This window comes from Saimiri boliviensis, chromosome 5 (genome assembly GCF_048565385.1).
Source record: "Saimiri boliviensis isolate mSaiBol1 chromosome 5, mSaiBol1.pri, whole genome shotgun sequence".
In the NCBI taxonomy this organism is placed as follows: domain Eukaryota; kingdom Metazoa; phylum Chordata; class Mammalia; order Primates; family Cebidae; genus Saimiri; species Saimiri boliviensis.
In genome coordinates this window covers 65,682,706-65,701,207 of record NC_133453.1, presented here as the reverse complement: position 1 = coordinate 65,701,207, position 18,502 = coordinate 65,682,706, and the positions used below count along the sequence as shown (strand labels likewise).

Below are 18,502 nucleotides of genomic sequence, written 5' to 3'. Positions count from 1 at the left end.
TTTCAATAGTAACTACTGTGTTACAATATATTTACATTTAAAAGCAAACCATTACAGTTCAGTTTCTATTGTCCTCTGGGAATAAATTAGTCATTCTCTCTGGTCGTATTCAGTATACATCAATTTTTAAAATACGTATCACATTTTTAAAGAAGATTGAACATATAACACTAAAAATAAACATTATTTCTACAAATTCAAATTTTAAAAGGCATGAATTATTACACGTTGAGTTTAGCTTTTTAAGCCCAACTGTGTATCTATGAAGAGCATAATGATGTCATATTGCTTTTATTGCTGAAAATGTAATCCGAGCAAAGCAAAGGAGGAAAGAACCACCCGCAACCCAAACAAACTTAGCGAATACAAAATGAAAAGCAACATCAATTTCACTGCAGACAAACCCAGTCACACAGATTAAGCAAGCACAATACTGGTGCGTCTTATCTCTGACCACAGGAGGAGGGTAGACAGATTCTACAGGATGAAGAAATTCAGACTATGTAATAGGCAGAATCAATTGTTACCTGCCTCAATCAATGCCGCTCCACTTTCACTGTTCAGCAGCTCACAAATAATTAAAGTTATCCTGGACAAAAACCTCATCTGTAATGACTAGCTAACCGCCACCATGACAAACTTCAAAGTCAGTGATATCAATCTGAATTCAATAGTGTGGAACTGGATATAGCTGATGAATAAGTATGAATCTTACCCTGATGGTCCATGCACGCACTTCATCTGGGCCTGCAGTGAAAAAGTATTCTAGCTGGAGTGCTGCAAACCCAGCCTTAATGATCTTTGGCAAAGCACTGAAATCAAATGAAACAAATTCACCCAACATATAAGTTGATTGTGCTAGAAATTGGTATAGAGCTAAAATTATTCATTTCAAGCAGAAAATGTTAAAGATATTAGTAACTGACCATTCATCTTTCATTATATTTGAAGAGGTCAGAAAGCAAGAACCATTTTTAAAAACCTCTCTTCTAAAATTGGTTTTAATTGTATTAGCCTGAAGATACTCTTTTGAATTGTTTACTATTTAAAAAAAGAAAAATTATGACTATTTGCATCCAAAATTAATTATTTTCAGGACCTGGGCCACAAAAGCAAAATTATTTGATTGAAATCTGATATTTAAACAATATATTACTGTTATTCAGACAAATTTACGGCAACTGATTCGCCCTTTCCCCTCCCCCAATGAATATGACGAAACAGTTTTGGCGATCATTCCTCCTCAAAAATATACATAACTAATACCTATGTTATAATTAAAACACTGTACGGAGATGACAGATGACAGTTAAAAACTTAATTTAAAATAAATCTTTTCACTCTGTCTCATGGTAAAGAAAGGAGAAGATTCCCTCTTTATAATGGTAATTACTCTGTCATTTATTATTCTATCAGCGCAAGCAATTAAATTACTGCAAGGAAATAGTTGATAATAAAGTGTAGGGAAAATGAATGCTAATTAACCTTTGTGTCATGTTCGCTTCCAGATACTTCTGTCTCTCCTCAGCACTCAATTCTTGCAACTTGAGTTCTAAGGCCCCACTAAAAGGAATGACCAAGGCACCTGGGTCATACTTGTCCACCCACTCTTTAATTTTTATCAACCTGTAGACAAAAAAGGGCACAACATTATCTTGTAGTGCATGCATGACTGTACCACATTCATTATTATCAAGTAGCACATACATATTCATAAGAATTGCACGGTTTTATGATGCCATCTTTTTGTGTATAGCTTTCCAAGGTCAAGGCATTAACAGGCAGCAACTGCTTCAGGTATACGCCATAATATTTTACTGTAACCTAGTTTTACTTTAGCACATCATCTATGGGAACTATTATACAAATCTTTAAAAACTTTTTTTAGTTACACTAAAATTGTTCAGTATTAACACCTGTACCCTTGAATAAAGCTTCCATTTTAAAATTTTTTTGTTTTCCTTATTTTACAAAGTAAATTTTTAAAAGGAGAAGACACAAAGTTCTGTTTGTACAGGAATCATTACCTAAAAATACCAGCTGATTCTGAAGAGCCCTTCACAAGTAAATAATTTATTCCACCCAGATATCTATATGCCTGGTTTAGTTCCTTCATGGACTAACAGAACTCGCAGTAGTCACTGGTTTTGAGGAAGATTTTCGCTAGCCAAAACAAGCATGTGCAGAAATACAGATTTATAAATATAGCTGATCACATATGCAGTTCTTATGAACCCGACTTTTATGAAAACATGAATAATACAACTGCAGAGGAAATAAATTCCTTTAATCACAAAGGATTTGAAAAGCCAAATCAGTTAGGAAACTGATCCTAGTTGTTACCTGAAAAGACATTATTGAGTCATTTTTTTTTTCTTTCCAAAGCATGGAGTGTTTGGCAAAGTAGTAATTAGAACATAAATGAAATAAGCGTAGTGAATATACTAATTAGGTTAAGATCCTAACACTTTCCCAGCTTTTTATTACTGGGCAGATTACTGAACCTTTCTAAGCCTCAGTTTCCTCACTTATAAAAATAGAGATAATAATAGTACATATTATATTGTAAAGAACCTAGAAAAGTAAAGCCTGTAAATAGTAAAGAATTAACAGTTACTATTATTAATTTTCCATCTCAGATAATCATAGCATACATTCCTATGAATCTGGTACTGAGTTTAGTGTTAGACTGTATATTCCATTAAAATATTCATTAAAATTATGCTATAGTCTTACATAATTCCACTAGTCTGCCATATTTAGACAAGGGTTTTAATAGTTATTATGGCAAAATGCTGTGGCAGAGGTCCTTTAAATAATTAATGTAAATGCCACTTTAGGGGAAAAGAAAAACAAGAACTAAATCACAAATCCATCAATGGCAGGGGAGCAGAGTTATTAGAAAATTTAGACCATGGCCCATGAAGAAAGATTTAGGATGGAGAAAGGAATGAAAAAAAAAAATCACACAACGGTTTGTATATGTTTGTTACACAAAGGTAACTACTTATTTAATATGTTATTTGTGTTTCTGAATCTTCATAATAGTATTTTTCTTTTGTTCACATCCTAAGAAATGGACCAAGCCCTAAGATTTATTTTGAAAAAAAAGGTATGTTGCCTTTAAAATGAAAGTCAAACCAGATGTTTTCTTATCCAAAATTATGAAGTACAGGTTAAAAAAAAGGTGAGGGGACTGAAATTGGTATTTCTGTCTATGATGACATTATGGTATTCTATCTTACTTCACAGACTTACACTATTCAAACAAAAGTTCATATTCAAATGTTATCATCAATGGTTTAGTAACATACTTTTATTATACAAGTTAAAGTCAAATATGTAGTTTTAAAAAAGCAGACCACATACCAAATACAGATTCAATGAAAATGCAATAAAATAAGCCCCTGTAAAATGATAATATAAAAATATCATACACATTTTATTTCATAAATATGGTCAAGAGAACTAATAAAACTAGAACTGTTATGAAACAAGATAAATAATTACTTTAGCTAACACATCAATTCAGAATAACAATAGTCCTACCCTGTCATTTTAACAGCCTTTCCTGCAGAGTTCTCAGAGGAATTATTTGCATTCCTCAGGTGTTCTATTGTACAATTCAAATGAATAAAGACTTACAAATCATTCCTCTTCCGCCAATGTGAGACTTTGATCTGGTGAATACACTATTGTACCTTAACTATAATTGGCAAAAAACCTGACAGTGTAGAGCATCACAAGCTTAATAACAAAGGAGAATATCTCAAAGTGTTGACAGATGATCTTCATAATGCAGAAGCAGAGCTGGTACATTTTAGCAGTAAATGAGCACTGAGGTCTAAAGGTCTCTAAAGTGACTGACATCAGACCTGCTATAGCCTCACTAAAAGAAAAAGGTACCGTGGCACTCTCCCGTAAAGTGAGTTAGGCTCTTTGCCTGCAAGCTTCACTTTTGTGACTTTCACTGTCACAGAAAACACAGGGAAGATGAAAAGTGAGTTAGGTTCTTTGGCTGGCTGCTTTACTTTTATGACTTTTACTATCAAACAAAAGTGAGAAATGTCCCAAAGTGATTTTTAATTACATCTATGAAATAAACCTAGGGTAATTAAAAAATATTATTCGATGTCAAGATTATAGACTGAAATACATGTGGTGTATCTATTAGGTCTAATGGTTACAAAAGTGTGATAATGAGGCCAAGATCACAAGTTTGAATCCCATAGGGACCAGTTACCTTTTGCAGAAAAATGTCTATTCTCTTGCTACAAACCATACCCCAAACCATAGCTAGTCATCTCAAAAATGTGTGCTATTGGCACATGCGGACTATAGAAAATTAAAGTTGAGCTCAGTACCACTACTAGAAAAACAATTCCAAGCCATTCTGTCAAAGTGTCTGAATAATAATCTCTATGTACACGTTAGCAAATGTCTAAAGAAAGTCATCCAATTGCTAGTGACCAAAATAATGATGATGATATCATCAAAGAATATCAAATTGTATGGTGTGTGGGAGGAAAAGGAACAGTAGAGATAGTAGACTCTTCTATAGAGTTAAACTGTAAAGCCTTTCATAGACTTCATTTTGCAAAAATCTGTCTGAGCAGATTATTGCAAAGAGATCCATCCTTCCCCATAAGCAGCCAAAGCTACACGTGATTTCCTCAAAGTCTTAGAAGTGACAAATGGAAAGAGGAAATGCCATTAGTTGTATTTTTCTCCCTGGTAGTGAAACCACAGCAAGGGGACGAAGACAACTAGTCTTAAGACTAAAGGATGATACTTTGAGATATACTCGCAGGTTGTGGTCTACAGCAGGAGTTCCCAACCCCTGGACCATGGCCTGTTAGGAGTCAGGCTGCACAGCAGGAGGTGAACGGGGAACAAGCATTTCCACCTGAGCCCTGCCTGTCAGACGAGCGTGATATTCTCATAGGAGCCCAAACCCTGTTGTGAATTGTACATATGAGGGATCTAAATTGTGCGCTCCTTAACGAGAATCTAATGCCCGATGATCTGAAGTGCAGCAGTTTCATCCCAAAACCACCTCCCACATCACCCATCCATGGAAAAATGGTCTTCCATGAAACCAGTCCCTGGTGTCAAAAAGGCTGAGGACTGCTGGTCTACAGATTCTTTGGCAGAATGAGACCATTAGTATTAAGTTAATATCAAATTTCCAAAAGATCAGGTCTCAAATTTGCTTTTAGTCTTGTAATCTGACTTTCTTAGCCAGTCTTAAAATTCCAGGTTCCAAAATTTGATTTTCCCAGGTTTAATTTACATCATTTCTGTTTCTTTTCCCAGATATGAATTTTATTACTAAAAATTCTATTTGTTTCTTCCAAATCGACTTGCTCTAATTGGGTAACATTTTACTCGTTTAATACGTTCTTTGTCCCTTCTACATTAATTTACAAGTTGTTTTCAGAGTGCTTTGACTTGTAGTTTCTTGGGTATGACTCCCCTCTCAAATCCTCCGGTCCCCACTTGTCATCTGCTAATGATCTTTGAGGACAGTTGGTTCCTGCATATGTGCTATATTTGTCTGTGTGTGTGTGTGTGTGTGTGTGTGTGTAGTCATTTTGGCAGCTGCAGTTATGTTCCAAGGGAGTGTGGTGGTCCCCAGGGTTTAGGTATCTATGGGGTAGTCTTGCAATTACTTCTTCTAGGGAGAGATCTATGGAGGGTCCTGGGATCCAGGGAAGCTTTATTAATATGTTTTTAGGCTTAGCGTTTCTGCACTAGGTTATGGGTAATGCTTCTTAGAGTGCAGTCCAGTTTCTAATTTCCTGGGAATATCAGTTTCCTCCCTTGTTTGGGAGGAGTGAGGGGTATTTTTCTAGTATCTGGTCAGGGAAAGGAAAGCTTCTTCTGGGCTTTATGAGTGAGACTTGCTCCAGTATCTACAGCCTCAACATGTTCCTTGACTCTTATTCCTATAGGGACACTAAAGCCTCTAAACCACACATAGTAGCCCCCACTTTTCCAATGAGGATACGTTTCAAGATCCTCAGTGGATACCTAAACCCTCAGACATTACCAAACCCTATATATACTGTTTTTTTCCCGAAGTTGAAAACTTTCCACGTATTCACTTAAAGGAAGCACTTTATGGCTTCTCTTTGGCATATCCAAATTGCCAGCATCACTACACTTAATAATGCCTTTGGGGTCATTATTAGGTAAATTAAGGGAAACTTGAACACAAGCACCATGATACCTTGATGGTCTAGATAGCCGGGGTGGCTACTAAGTTAACTAAGGAGCAGGTAAGGTCCACAGCAGGGATATGCTGGACAAAGGTACAATTCACATTCGGGGTGGTGGTTCAGGATTTCATCAAGCTACTCAGAATGGTGTATAATTTAACACTTAAAATTGCTGTTTTTGCCCATTTAATATTTTCAGACTGTGGTTGACCATGGGAACTGAACTGGCAGAAGAAAAACTGCAGATAAGGGGGAGCTGCTGTATTAGCTGAATTTTCTCTCTACTGTTACTGAGTTTCCTTCTTGTTTCTGGCACTTCTTGCTTTCAAGTCCTATTGTATATTCTAAAACTACCACACCATCATCAATACCATTTTTTTCTGGTTATTGTATATGGGCTTTCTATGTATTATGAACAAGAAAGAAGGAACCTTCCTGTATTGGCCCAGCTCACCATCTTAAGGGGAAGGACTTCATACTACAGTTACATGTCCATTCTATAGCGTTCTAACAATAGCTTTCAAACTTTTTTTGACCACATCCCTGAGTAAGGAATAGATTTTACACTTTGACTCAAACATATGGTATACAGACATATTATTTTTACACACATTATAAAGGGAACAGAGAAATCCTAACAGTGCTATGATATTTTGCATACAAAGCAAAACCAAATTCTTGCAACTTAAAACACAACCCTCAAAGAATTTTCTCTAGCATAGGTTAGTAAGAAATTTATCGTAAATTATTTTTCCCACCTTAACCTTTCAACTACACCTAGCCACTCAAATTCTGATTCTAATTTCTTAAAATCCTTTATACTCCATCCAACAATAAAGCCAAGTTATACTACCATTTATGACATCTTTGTTGATATATATTAGGATGTTCTCAAATCTGATTATTTTATTTTTTGATATCAAAGTATACTTAGAATCTTTTTAAAGAAATGCTACATATGGTACTATTAGAACCTTACAAACACCTTATATAGTTATCTGTGTGAACTTATATCTTCACTTAAAAAAAAAATCATCAGTGATATCTTGCTTCTCTGGTTGCATATAACTGGTGGCAAGAACCATATCTCAATATACACAAAACGATGCAATTTACACAAAAGAGGCTCCAGGGCTGGTTAACTGAGTAACTTAGCATCATTCAGTCATTAAGGAGTTGGCCTTTACTAAGCTAGTTTCCTCATGTTGTTTGTGGTATGGATGTACCATTAATACTGGGGGTTCTGTTAAACACCGAGGACATTTCTACCCTTCTCCCTTGAGGGTTTACACTCATTTCTACTACAACTGCTCAGAGTCCCAAAGAATTACTTCAAGATATCACAGTCCTCTTTACCACTTTCCAAATATGATTACTATACATGAATGTCAGTTTACGGTATTAACCTGTCAACCTGTTATAACAGTTTTATAATCTACACTAAAATCAATACCACAAACGATATACAAACTAAAATGTGTCACAAATAATATTCTTTCAAAGTCAAAAATTTAGCTCTACAAAATCCAAAATTCTCAACTCTTCAAAATTCTTTGAATTAAAGTATTAAAATACATCTTTACTTTCATTTTATTTCTACTTATAAACATTCTCTGAATGGAGGTTATTAAGGAAGTCTGTGGTGAAAATAAGAGGGAGAAAGAAGAAATACCAAAAAAGCAGATTCTAGTTTAACTGACTAATGTTTGAAAGCCTAATCCCTCTTCTAAAAGAGAGCTAAGGCCGGGCTTGGTGGCTCACGCCTGTAATCCCAGCACTTCAGGAGGCTGAGGCCGGGAGGACTGCTTGAGCCCAGGAGTTCAAGGCTACAGTGACCTATAAGAACACAATTGTACTCCAGCCTGGGTGACAGAGTGAGACCCTGTCTCAAAAATAAATAAAGTTCCATCTTCCATATATGTAAGAGACTTTAAGTTTCAATGTTCTCATCTGACTTCATGCAGTTGTACAGAAAAACAAAATTACAACTTTGCTACTCAAAGTGTGATCACATCACTTGAGTGTGTGATAGAAATGCAGGAATCTTAGCTGGTCATGGTGGTTCGCACATGTAGTCCTAGCTATTTGGGAGGCTGAGGAAGGAGGATCCCTTGAGCCCAGGAGTTGGAGGCTACGGTGAGCTATGATCCTGCCTGGCCAAATGCGTAAGACCCCATCAAAAAGAAACAAAACAAAACAAAAAAGAATAAAAAGAAATGCATAATCTTGAACCCCACCTCAGATCAGAATCTGCACTTTAACAAGCTCCCTGGATGACATTCATATGCATGTTAAACTTTCAGAAGCACTAAAGTACTTTGAAAATAAAAGCACATGAACTGAAAAGTATGAAAATGTCTGAGATAACCATGCAGACCAACTGATAAACTAGAAGCAGATATTGACAACCTATACTGCTGATAGCAGAAAACAGTGAAAATTATAGGAAAATTCCTGCTTACATTTCCCAGGTTCAAAACCAGCAAAGGCAAATGTCACCAGAATTTCAGGAAGTATAAGGAAAATGTTTGCTCTGAACCCTCTGCAATGTTGAAGAAGTTTCAAATTCATAGTAAAAATAATTAACTAGTTTAGACAGAATTATTATGGTCAACAGTGTCTTAGTTTGTGAAACACATTAATTATTGGCTAGGTGCAGAGGCTCATGCCTGTAATCCCAGCACTTTGGGAGGCCGAGGCAGGCAGATTGCTTGGGCTCATGAGTTTGAGACCAGCCAGGCAACATGGCAAAACCCTGCTTCTACAAAAAATAAAAAATTAGCCAGGCATGGTGGCCCATGCCTGTAGTCCCAGCTACTTGGAAAGCTGAGGTGGGAGGATCGTTTGAGCCCAGGAGAAGGTTGTGGTGTGCTGAGATCATGCTACTGCACTCCAGCCTGTGTGACAGAGTGAGACCCTGTCTCAAGAAAAAAAAGAAAAGAAGACATTACACTTTTCTTATCCTAATAAGCCTCAATACCTGGAGAAACATCTGTAGTAAGTTAGCTTTGGAGTCTAGATTCAGAATATAAGAAGTGATTCTAGCACAGAGGACTGTGAAACCCAAGTTTATATCAAGTGATAGATATATTCCCACAAACTGTTCCCTATGAAGACCTCACAGAACCACTGGCTGAAAAACCCCATTGCTTTTAGTCGCTATAATAAGGCAGCATGTATGTGTTATGTGCAAGAAAAGAAATTCCAGAGAAATGGTGATTCCTGGGAGCTGGGTATGGTGGCTCATGCCTGTAACCCCAGCACTTTGGGAGGCTGAGATGGATCACTTGAGGCCAGGAGTTTGAGACCAGCCTGGTCAACATAGCAAGACCCCATCTCTCTAAAAGAGAAATGGTCATTCCTTTCACAGCATATAAAAATTGGATTTCAGACTTTCTGTTTTGAGGATTAACAAACTTTCTGATACTAGTGATAACTGGAAGGCTCTCACAAAATTGAAATGACAAATGTTATAACAAGCAGGCAACCTTAAAGCAAATTAGAATATTTAGCAAAAAGGTTCAACTTTAAAAAAGTTCTTTGCAATGAATAAACAGGTGGAAAGAAAACATTAGTTTGAGTTGATCACAGTTCCCCATTCTCCAGCTGACAAATGGTTTGGGGAGGTATGCGAACCAGTTCTGGTCAAAGAGGCCAATGGAGTTTGTGGGAGGGCCTGCTAAGGGATTCCAGGAAAAAGTTTCTTGAGGTCAGAACTGTGGCTTCACTCTCTATTATATCTACAGAAACCTCCTAGCACAATGCCTGGCACATAGTGGATGCTCAAACATTTTCTAAATGGGTAATACGGGGGAAAGAGTTTCAGCTAATAACCAGCGGAATGTCTCCATGTGTTTATTTAACGTCTCTTAGCTTAATATACTCATCTGCAAACTGGTCTAGGTAAGTAGTTTTCAACCTTGTCTGAGTTCTGTAAAAGGATTTCCCAAGGTGGAGGGAACAAAAAGAGTAGGGAGAACAAGGGAAGAAGGGACAGTGAGGTTTTGGATCTTCCACTCTTGCATTTCCACCAGAGCTGCTTCATTTTTATATGCTGGGCTTCTGTGTAAGATTTTATCTGAAGACAGAGTTCTGCTGTTTTTAACAACTCTAAAGTTCACTGGTGAAATTCTCTTTCAGATGGAAAATTCTGTAACTTTATGGCACATGCCAGAAATTAAACAAGTACAAGTGCTGAAATCTTCAGGTACTTCATTCAGATTTCTGCTTAAATGTTACTTTTCAACATCTTTAAAAAAAATAGTGGCCAGGCACAGTGGCTCCTGCCTGTAATCCCAGGACTTTGGGAGGCTGAGGTGAACAGATCACCTGCGGTCAGGAGTTTGAGACCAGCCTGGTGGTCACAGGCCAACATGGTGAAACCCCATCTCTACTAAAAATACAAAAATGAGCTGGGCGTGCTGGCGTGCACCTATAGTCCCAGCTCCTCGGGAGGCTAAGGCCGGAGAATCGCTTAAACCTGGGAGGTGGGGGCTGCAATGAGCCAAGATCGTGCCACTGCACTCCAGCCTGGGAGACAGAGCTAGACTGTCTTAAAACAAACAAACAAAAAAAAGCCTTTCCCTTTCCATTTTCTGTCAGTCTCTATTCCCTTACACTGACTTATTTTTATTCACAGCACTTATTATATTATGTACTTAATGTTAATTGTCTCCCACCTGGCATTAGTGGACCCACCTGATCAGTTATTAGGCCAAGGAACTTTTGAATATTTATACAATGCAGTATCTCCATCACCACCTATAGTAGTGCCTGGCATAAGCAATTACTCAATAAATATTGGGTGGATCAATGAAAAGGAATGAATGAAGTTGAAACTTAATCTAAAAAAGACTAGGTAAAAGAACATTTAGGACTAGGTGTCTGGGTGGTGGCTCACACCTGTAATCTCAGCTCTTTGGGAGGCTGAGGCAGGCAGATCATTCGAGCCCAGGAGCTTGAGACCAGCCTGAGCAACATGGTGAAACCCCGTCTCTATAAAAAATACAAAAATTAGGCATGGTGGCATGCCCCAGGAGTTCAAGATTGTGCTGAGCTGTGATCGCACCACTGCACTCCAGCCTAGGTGACAGAGTTAGACTGTCTCGATTCCCAGGTTATATCTGTGGCTTGACCTACTACAATTCAAGTCTGAACCATCAAGCTACTAACCACCTCAAGGTTCACTGTGAATGTACAAAACAAGCACCTCAAACTTTTAGATCATTCCCAAATCTCAGGCTTCTTACTCAGCTTCAAGGCTACTAAGATTTGTGTTCATATTAAGTGGCCTCCAGCAGACTACATTTTTGAAACATTAAAGCAATGTTTCTCAAAATATAGTTTATGAACAACCTGTAAATCCAGCCTTTACGAAAAAAAAAAAAAATAGAAATTGGCTGTGTGCAATGGCTCATGCCTGTAATTCCAACAATTTGGAAATTTGGTGGGCTTGGATCGAGGAATTGGAGAATAGCCTGAGCAACACAGTGAGATGCCATCTTCATGAATAATAAAAAAATTAGCCAGGCATGATGGTGCATACCTATAGTCCCAGCCACTCAGGAGGTTGAGGTGGGAGAATCACTTGAGCCCAGGAGAGGCTGCAGTGACCCGTGACTGCACCACTGACTGCACCACTGCACAGACTGGGCGACAGAGGAAAACCTCTTCTCAAAAACAAAACAAAACAAAACAAAAAACCACCAACCAACCAACCAGACACCACCATCACCAACAAAAAAACAGCTAAATTTATGATCTCTAGAAGCAAGGAATTTGCATTTAACTCTTACAACACTTTTTACTCAGATGTCTGGAAGTCACTATTTTTTAATCTGTGTTTATTCTTTGTAATTTTATATTCTGGTTGTAAACAGCACACATAGAAACATTCTGTAATTATAGTTGTCATGAGATATGAGGCCAATATTTATATATCTAGAGACTATGAAACTCTGTTAGCTGCTAGAAAATTTCCCAACCTTATGCTATGTTCCTATATACGAGATAAAATTACTTCTGGCCATGAGGCCCCAGGATAAGCTATGTGTGTTTTCCATTTCTGTTTAAAGAGGACAACAACAATAGGTTGATGTAGTTTATAATCAAAATATAAGTTTATAGGGAGAGCCACAAATCTTGATTTAACAACCACTAGATACCATTTTCTTGGAATGTGGTAGTATCAGAGATGGAACTTCCATATCCAAACGATTTATGAGGATGAAGAAAGTCAAAAGACTTCCTCTGGTATCTTGGGAGGATGAGGAGAGGATGCTGAGAATAGGGTGAGTGTGTCCATGTGAAAAGGGAGGGCCCACATCACAGCATGTGTGACACAGTGGTATATAAGAAAGAAATACTACATAAAGAAAACAAAAACATCAGTAGAGTCTGTCTGAGATTGGCTGAAACTAATGAAGAGTCTATAAATGATATAAACTAAACTGAGAAAGAAATATATTTAACAAAAGAAGTGTAAGATTTTTACATGGAAAACTGCAAAGCATTTACTGCAAGAGATTAGAGAGCTAAGTAAATGGAAAGACATCCATGTGAGTAAACTGAAAGACTTAATATTAACATGGCGATATTCCTCAAATAGATTCAATGCAATTCTTATCAAAATTCTGGCTTTCCCTGCCCCCAGAAACTAACAAGTCAATCCTAAAATTCACATGAAAATGCAAGGGCCAAGAATACCCAAAACAATCCTGGAAAACAAACAAACAAACAAACAAAACCAAAAAAGTTGCAGAACTTAGCATTCTCTCTTTCAAAACGTACTAGATAACTATAGTACTCAAGACTATGCAGCACTGTAGGAGGCCAGATGTAAAGATCAGTGGAAGAGAACTGGGAGTCCAGAAATAAATCTACACACTTATGGTCAACTGCTTTTTAAAAAAAATTGTGGTAAAGAACACACAACATAACATTTACAATCTTAACACTTGTAAATTTACCAAATATACAGCTCATTAGTATTAACTATATTTACATTGTTGTGCAACAGCCCTCCAGAACTTTTTCACCTTGCATATCTAAAACTCTATACCCATTGAATAACACCTTCCTATTTCCATGGCAACCACTATTCTACTTCTGTTTTTATGAGTTTGATTACTTTAGAAATTGCACATAAGTAGAATCACTAGCTTATTGCAGTTAGCATAATGTCCTCAAGGTTCATCCATGTTTCAGCATGTGACAGGATTTCCTTAATTTTAAGGCTGAAAAACATTCTATTGTTTGTGTGCCTATGCATGCTGCATTTTCTTTATCCATTCACTTACTGATAGATATTTGGGTTGCTTCTATCTCTAGCTATTGCAAATAATGCTGTAATGAACATGGGTGTGCAAATATCTCTTCAAGACCCTGCTTTCAATTCTTTAGGATATTTAACCAGAAGTGGGTTTGCCAGATCACATAGTAATTCTATGTTTAGCTTTCTGAGGAACCATTAAACTGTTTTCCATAGTGGCTACATCACATTTTACATTCCTACCAGTACTGCATAAGGGTTCTAATTTCCCCACATCTTTGCCAGCACTTGTTAATTGCTGTGTTTTTTTTTTTTTTTTGGACAGTGGCCTCCTAATGGGTGTGGGATGATACCTCATTGTGGTTTTGATTTCCATTTCTCTGATTAGTGATGCTGTGCATCTTTTCATGCTTGTTGGCCATTTGTATATCTTCTTTGGAGAAATGTCTACTCAAGTCTTTGCTCATGTTTTTAATTGGGTGTGTTGTTTGTTGTAAAGTTTATTTATGGTTAACTGATTTTTGACAAGGTCACCAAAACAATTCAATGGGTAAAGAAGAGTCAACAAATGGTGCTCAGACAACTGGATATCTATATACAAAAATTAAAATGGACCAAAGATCTAAATGTAAGAGTTAAAAAGTAAAAAGTTTATGTAACAAAAGATACTATCAAGAAAGTTAAAAGGCAGTCCACAGAATGGGATAAAATATTTGGAAATCATACACATGACAGGGGTCCAGTATCCAGAATATATAAAGAACTCTTATAACTCAACAAATAAAAAGATAGAAATTAAGTTTAAAAATAGGCAAATAATTTGAATAGAGAGGTCTCCCTGGAGAATATATAACAATATTATATAGCAATAATAAAGCAATAAACATGATAAAAAATGTTTATTAGTCATATCAAAACCACAATGATTTGATTAGTCATAGCAAAACCACAATGAGACACCACTTCACATCTACTAGGATGACTAATAAGAAGACTATAAGTAGTATATCCATACAACAGAATATTATTCATCAATAAAAAGAAATGAGGTACTGATACACACTACAACATGGGTGAACATTGAAAACACTATGCTAGACACAAAAGGCCACATACTGTATGATTCAAATTATGTGAAATAGTCTCAATAGGCAAATCCAAAGAAACTGAAAGTAGGTTAGTGGTTACTGGGGATTAGGTGGGGAGGCAAAGGGAAATGCTTGTTAATGGGCAGGGGTTTCTTTGTGGGGGATGAAAATGTTCTGGAATTAGTGATGATAGCAACACAACAATGTGAATACACTAAAAACCTCTGAACTGTGTACTTTAAAAGGGAGAATTTTGTGTATGTTAATTATACATAAAAAAATAAAACCCCAAAACTAAACTGAGAACCACTCTAAAGATTAAAAAACAGAAATTCAAATATTCCCCACATATGATCATATGATGTCTGACCTTCCTTTGGAAATAGTATGGGCCAGCAGAAAAAGCAAAGATTTTGGAGTAAGTATCAACTCAAATTACAGCTCAATTGCATACTACGTATAAGATCCTGGGAAAGCCATTTAAGCCTCCCCAGCCTCAGTTTAATCACTTGTAACTAAAATAATACCTATTCTCACAGGTGGATGTTATGATTAAAATCCCTCAAATGTAGGAGGACTTCACACAGTAGCCCCCAATCTTAACTGTCTGCTGTCAGTGAGTGGGTCATTCTCCATAGTTACCACAGAGTTAAAAATACTGTTATATTGCCTGTAAATAAAGAATGGGAGCTCTTTTCAAAAATCAGGTCTTTATTTCTAAGAAGTCTTTCCTAACCGAATCTTTATAGATAGAGAGGTAACTGAAAGGGAAAGAATTCAAGCACAATGACTGCAAAAATACATTTAAGTAACTATATGTATTAATAAGCATTATGTTGGATCTTGAGAACGCAACCTTGAAAAAGGAGCGGCCGGGCGTGGTGGCTCACCCCTGTAATCTCAGCACTTTGGGAGGCCGAGGTGGGCAGATCACGAGGTCAAGAGAGCGATACCATCCTGGGCAACATGGTGAAACCCCGTCTTTACTAAAAATACAAAAATTAGCCAGGTGTGATGATGGGTGCCTGTAATCCCAGCTACTCGGCAGGCTGAGGCAGGAGAATCGCTTGAACCTGGGAGGTAGAGGTTGCAGTGAGCTGAGATTGTGCCACTGCACTCCAGCCTGGCTACAGAGTGAGACTCCATCTCAGAAAAAGAAAAGAAAAAGTTTAGGGGATGGGAAAGGAAAGTAATATATTTAATAGTCTTCTCAGTTACATACATAAAACATTTTTTCAGGTGAAATTTAATTAGAATAAGAAAAGCAGAAAAGCAAAGGTTTTTGTTCATAACAACTGGGATTCTGTGGGGCCAGTAAGAAAGTAAGGCACTCCTGGCTGGGTGCAGTGGCTCATGCCTGTAATCCCAGCACTTTGGGAGGCCAAGGTGGATAGACCACTTGAGGCCAGGAGTTTGAGACCATCCTGTAATCCTGGCTACTTGGGAGGCTGAGGCATTGAGAACCTGGGTGGTGGAGGTTGCAGAGAGCCAAGATTACACCATTGCACTCCACCCTGGGTGACACAGCAAGACTCTGTCTCAAAAAAGAAAGTAAGACACTGGCAAGAGAAAGATAAATGTGGATGTGTATGACAGAACCCCTTTGCACAGACATCCTTTCCCAAGTGGATCCTTCTTCCAGAAATTGTTCTTAATTCTTCCTCTGGAGGATGAATTATTCTATTCTCCTTATTCTAATAAAAGAGTCCATTCCATGATCCCATTTACCCAAATCCTCCATTTACCATATGTGGTATATGTAGTTTCATAAAAGAGTAGACATAGAGGGATACAAAGCCAAGGCAAACAGTCAGTGTAAAAAAGGGGAAGTCATTGTTTCTGGACCTTTAGAGAAAAGGAATTGGAAGCAGGGGTGAAACAAGCAGCACTACAAAAGGAGTGGTGGCTTTTAGTCAAACTTTGACAGTTACAAAGTTTCAACAGTATAGTTACAAATAGGCACGAGAAACAACTCCTATTGACCTATATTTTTAGTGAAACCAAGTTAAATGAGAAATGAAGTATCTTGGTAAAAACATTTACTCTATATACTTTTCCCTACCAGTGGTATGCATGTAACTTGTGGCAAAACTTTCAGCTGCTTCTGAAAGACTTATTCTCTTTAAAAGAAATGTTGACAATAATTTGGTGTTTACAGTCTTATACAAAGTGCCAACCGGCTTAATGAAATATTCTGACATGAGAGAAGGAAGGATTGGGAAATGTGTGGGTAGAATCATATCCACCAAAATTTGTAGTTGGCTTCACAGCTTATAGTTTTATAAAAATAACTTTTGTAAATAAAATACAAAATTTAATTTATTTTAATTAAAGAAATCCTATAATTAAAGGACTCCCACAAGCAACCTGCTTGCAAAGGAGGTAGTATGGAATATAGCAATAGAACACTGGGGCCAGGCAAGGGGGATACTGGCCCTGCCATGGAACTTTCTACACTCTCAGTTTTCTCACCTATAAATGGAGGTAATAATATTAGCTACTTCAGAGGGTTATGATGAAGATTAAATGAGGAATTACACATAAAATGTTTAGCATGGTCTCCGATACAAAGTAAGTGCTCAATATGTATTTGCTATTATTATTATTTATAAAGTGAAGAATGGCTTCCACAATGTTCAGATCACAATTTCCTAAACAGAATTGTGTTGTATTTACCTGTGATGTGGCTATTAATCAGTTTTATCTGAGAAGGCAGGTCTATGCACTAACCACTTCAAAGGCATTTTTTTTCTTTCCTTTCCTTCTTAAATTGTTCTGTCCATTGTATAGACAAATAACAAGTTTTGCTATTCATTAAAAGTTACTGCTGAGTGATAGTCCTGCAGTTTTTAAGAAGGAGCAAAAAAAAAACTATGTAGTGTTGCAAATATCATACAAGAAATAGATTTGAGGTAAACCAGTAAGAAGCATATTTGACTTTGTTATTTATTATATTTTCTTTTTCTTTTGTTTTTTGAGACAGTCTTGCTTTGTCACTAGGATGGAGTGCAGTGGCACAATCTCGGCTCAATGCAACCTCCTTCTCCTGGGTTCAAGAGATTCTCCTGCCTCAGCCTCCTGAGTAGCTGAGACTACAGGTTTGCGCCACCATGCCCAGCTAATTTTTGTATTTTTAGTAGAGATGGAGTTTCACCATGTTGGCCAGGATGGTCTCGATCTCTTGACCTTGTGATCTGCCTGCCTTGGCCTCCCAAAGTGCTGGGATTACAGGCGTGAGCCACCATACCCAGCTGACTTTGTTATATTTTCTAAACCAATACCACTCTAAGTTGCCTGTGATGGAATCATTTGTTACTTGGCTCTGGGTATGAAAAGCTATTTCATATACTTCATTCTCTGGCCATATTAGGAAAGACAAAAACTGATAAAACATTTATTCCTTTGCTACTATCCCCAGTGCAAAGGTTTCTTTCTATCACCCAGGCACATTGCCTTATGTTTACCTACTGTTAACATACAAATTAATTTACTTGAAAATAAATTGCCAAAAATAATTTTATTAATGACATGTAATAATTAAATATTCTTGAGAGGCTTTTCTTACTTTAAGATTTCTGCTCTTAGTATCAAAATAATAATCATAAATGAGAACTCAAATGCTATGTAATTGACTTAAGTCCATTTTAAATTCTGTTCCCAGTGGAGATACAGAATAGGTTTCCATCTTCTAGTAATTAAGTCTAATAGTTATTAAATACACCTTATTTTTCCACTGTAATCAAAGAAATAAAATGAAAATAATACCACTATTTGTCTATTAAATTGGTAAAGATTAAAACAATAATAACCCAGTGTTAGCTGGGGTTAAGACAAATGTAGTTTCTTGAATGGCTGCATCAGTGTTTAATGTATTTTATTTTTTAAAAAAGTAACCAAAGTAAGAAACACTGGGGCACCTGGAT

The 18,502-nt window shown here is 37.0% G+C and overlaps 1 protein-coding gene across 2 annotated transcripts in view; it reads right to left on the bottom strand.

Moving 5' to 3' along the window:
* OLA1 (Obg like ATPase 1) overlaps nucleotides 1–18,502 on the bottom strand; it is a 175,989-nt gene that overhangs the window by 7,872 nt on the left and 149,615 nt on the right. For both annotated transcript variants that reach the window (XM_010351949.3, XM_074399457.1), the window contains 2 exons: nucleotides 1,486–1,626; nucleotides 716–812 (listed from right to left, as the gene is read on the bottom strand). In XM_010351949.3, the coding sequence (XP_010350251.3) occupies nucleotides 716–812; nucleotides 1,486–1,626 (238 nt within the window). The remainder of the gene's footprint in view (nucleotides 1–715; nucleotides 813–1,485; nucleotides 1,627–18,502) is intronic.